The sequence below is a fragment of the Acanthisitta chloris genome, unplaced genomic scaffold (genome assembly GCF_000695815.1).
Source record: "Acanthisitta chloris isolate BGI_N310 unplaced genomic scaffold, ASM69581v1 scaffold23548, whole genome shotgun sequence".
Lineage (NCBI taxonomy): Eukaryota > Metazoa > Chordata > Aves > Passeriformes > Acanthisittidae > Acanthisitta > Acanthisitta chloris.
In genome coordinates, this window is record NW_008687859.1 from 1 (window position 1) to 3,190 (window position 3,190).

The 3,190-nt window shown below is 56.0% G+C and overlaps 1 protein-coding gene across 1 annotated transcript in view; it reads right to left on the reverse strand.

Moving 5' to 3' along the window:
• Positions 1-2,702: 2,702 nt before the first annotated feature.
• The window catches only part of GALNT6 (polypeptide N-acetylgalactosaminyltransferase 6), a 7,942-nt gene continuing 7,454 nt past the window's right edge, over positions 2,703-3,190 (reverse strand). Inside the window, exons 9-10 of the mRNA XM_009080809.1 lie at positions 3,008-3,165; positions 2,703-2,816 (exon numbers count right to left, since the gene is read on the reverse strand). Of these exons, the coding sequence (XP_009079057.1) occupies positions 2,703-2,816; positions 3,008-3,165 (272 nt within the window). The remainder of the gene's footprint in view (positions 2,817-3,007; positions 3,166-3,190) is intronic.

Below are 3,190 nucleotides of genomic sequence, written 5' to 3' on the forward strand. Positions count from 1 at the left end.
TGCCCCCCGCACCCCCATGCGCCCCGCGGGCTCTGCTCACGGCCCCGCTCCGCAGGGCGACTCTGGTGGGCCCCTCCACTGCGCCGTGGGTGGACAGTACCAGGTGCACGGTGTCACCAGCTTCGTGTCCAGCCAAGGCTGCAACGTGGCCCGCAAACCCACCGTCTTCACCCGCGTCTCCGCATACGTATCCTGGATCAACAGCGTATGGCGCGGGGGGCACCGGGGCATGGATGGATGGGGATGGAAGGATGGGGATGGATGGGTAAAGCTGAGATGGGGATGGGGTGGATGAGGATGGATGGATGGGGATGGGAGGATTGAGATGGGATGGATGGGGTTTGATGGAAGGGACTGCGTAAATTGGGGTGGATGGATGAGGATGGGGTGGATGAGGCTGAGCCCTGCAGCTCCCAGCACACCCCCAGGGCTGGATCTGTCCCCTCAAGGCTCAGCCGGTGCCTTCCTCCCTTCCAGGTGGTCGCCCAGAACTGAGCAGAGCAGGAGGTGTCACCCCTGGCTCGGGCCATGCTCAGCCCCTGCCCCCCTGGGGGGCTCTGGGGCTCTCCCCCCCACAGCCTATGCCAATAAAACCTCTCCCTATCTCCATGATTTGGTGGATGCTTTGTCCTGCGCTCGACATTCCTTCTCCCCTCCAGCCTTCCACACCATCCCTCTGGCCACATCCCTCCCCTTCCTCACACCTTAAGGAAAGGGGAAAAGCTCTCGTGTCCAAGTTGTGGGGGCAGAACATCCCTAGGATGATGGAAAAGGGGGGAAAACACCTCAAATTCCCTTCCTGGGCAGCAACGAGACTCCTTGGGGATACGGAGGGGACACAGAAGGGTTTGGGGGAATCCCCTTGAGATCCTTCCCTGCCACTGTCTCCATTGCTCTTCCCAATCTAACCTCCTCAGCCAGGACACTTGTTGGATTTGGCACTGGAACCTCCTTGTCCCACAGCTCCATCCTGGGCTGCAGCTGTGCCACAAACTCTCTGGCCTGGGAACAAACCACCAGCACCAAGGGGCACTCAACAAACACCCAGCTAACACCCAATAATCACCCACTTCACACCCAAACCAGACACTGGAGATGGATCCAGGGCTGGGAGAGGGTTCCCATCACCCCTTTGTCAATCCTGATGGACTAAACTTCCCTGTCCAGCAAGGTCACCCATCTGGGTTGCCAAGGGAAGCAGAGCATGGAATCCTTATGGATCTCAGTAACGTTCCATCCTGCCTGTGCCAGGACCTGCTGGACACACTGCCAGCCCAGCTGGACAAATACAGCCTGGGATGGGTGAGCAGGGGATGAGGGGTTGGGTCAGAGGGGGGAAATGGGGAGCAGGACCAGCAACAGCCTGCCCAAGGCCTTAGTTTGGGGCTGAACTCAGCACCAACCTGGTTGGCACTAAAATCAGGAGTTGGGACCAAAGCTGTGTCATTTTTCCCCCCTTTCAGCCCAAACTGAGGCTGTTTTGGGCAGGAACCTGCAGCCTTGATGTGCTGGCAAACAGTACTTGGGATCACGGGATCACCCAGGGAAAAATAACATCAGGAAAGCACAAGCACCTGCTGCAGTTCTGCTCTTATCTCCATGGAAAACATGAGATTTCACGGGATAATCACCTCCCAAGAGTCCCTTGTTTGTTTGCTCAGCTCCAAGGGAACACCTTGAGGGACAGTTCCCCCTGCAGGGACACCCCAACCCGGAGCTGAACCCCCAAATGTGGCACAAGCAGCTCCAAATCCACTTTGGGGCCAAAAACAAGGAGTTTCCAGGGTAAGAAGAGGGAGGGAAGTGAAACCAGAGGAGTTGGGAAGAAGTTGGAGATGGGATGTCTGTAAAATAAATCATCTCTTTATTTGAGGTTGTGTAGCCAAGACAGTTTCTCCCCACTCACGGCACTTCCAGGAAGATTTTTCCTCCCTCTAGGAATGAAATGGTAACAAAAGTGGCAGCAACAGGAGCTGGGACTTAAAAAACAAATATTCCCCAGGAAAAGAGGAGAGTTGGTGCCTGGAACCTCTCTGGAATGATAGCACCCAGGGAAAACTCCTCTGGAATCTCACCCAGGGATCATCACCACCTCATCCTGTAATAACCCCAAAAATCTAACTTCCCTCACATCCAAACTGATTCCTTAAGGCACAGATCCCAAACGGACTCCTTAGGCACAGATCCCAACCAGATTCCTTAAGGCACAGATCCCAACCTGACTCCTTAGGCACAGATCCCAACCTGACTCCTTAGGCACAGATCCCAACCTGATTCCTAAGGCACAGATCCCAACTTCTCCCATTGCCCTCCTGGGGCCACCACAAGCCACACAGTCCCTTCTCCAACAGGATGAGCCCCACGGTCACCCCCTCCTTGCTGAGAAGCTTTTTCCACTCAGATCTCCCATCTGGGAGGACACATCCACATTTTTATGCCCACTGGGAATGTCAGAGTCTCTGGCTGGAGCTGGGAAGAGGAGGGATTTGCCAGAGGAAAGGAGGAGCATCCTCAGGCACCTCCACGAGCAGTTTTTGGGTCTGGGGGTATCCCCGGCCAAGCTCAGCTCCCAGTGCTTCCCTGCTCCAAAGGCACCAGGAACTGCAGCATATTTAAGGCTTTTCCTTCTGAAATGAACCGAGAAAAGGAAGGTTTTCTTGGGATCCTGCTTTCCTGGGCCGCTGGGGGCTCAGGCTCCCCCCTTAGGTGAAGGACCAGCGCTGCTGAGGGTCACTCCAGTCACAGGGAACCATAGCTGGGTGTTTCCCTCGCGCTGTCAAACACATTCCCGAGGCAACATTCCTTATCAACCGGTTCTGCTGGAAAAAAAAGTGGATGGAGTGATCAGGCATTGGAATGCGCTGCCCTGGGAGGTGGTGGATTCACCCTCCCTGGAGGTTTTCAAGACTGGATGTGGCACTTAGCCTAGTGACCACGGTAGGGTTGGACTGGATAACCCTGAGGTCTCTTCCAGCCAAGTTGATTGGAGGATCCTGTGATTCCTCACCTGCTCCAGGTGCCACTCCTCACTGGCTGGCACTCTGCTGTGCTTCCCGCGGTACTGGCACTCTCCCAGCTCGGCGGAGCTGCTCCCTCCCCGCAGACACAGCTCCTTCCCGATGTTGTGCCGCAGCTCCCGCTGACTCGTGTACTCGAAGTACTGCGGGATGAGAACAGAAGGGAAGGGAGA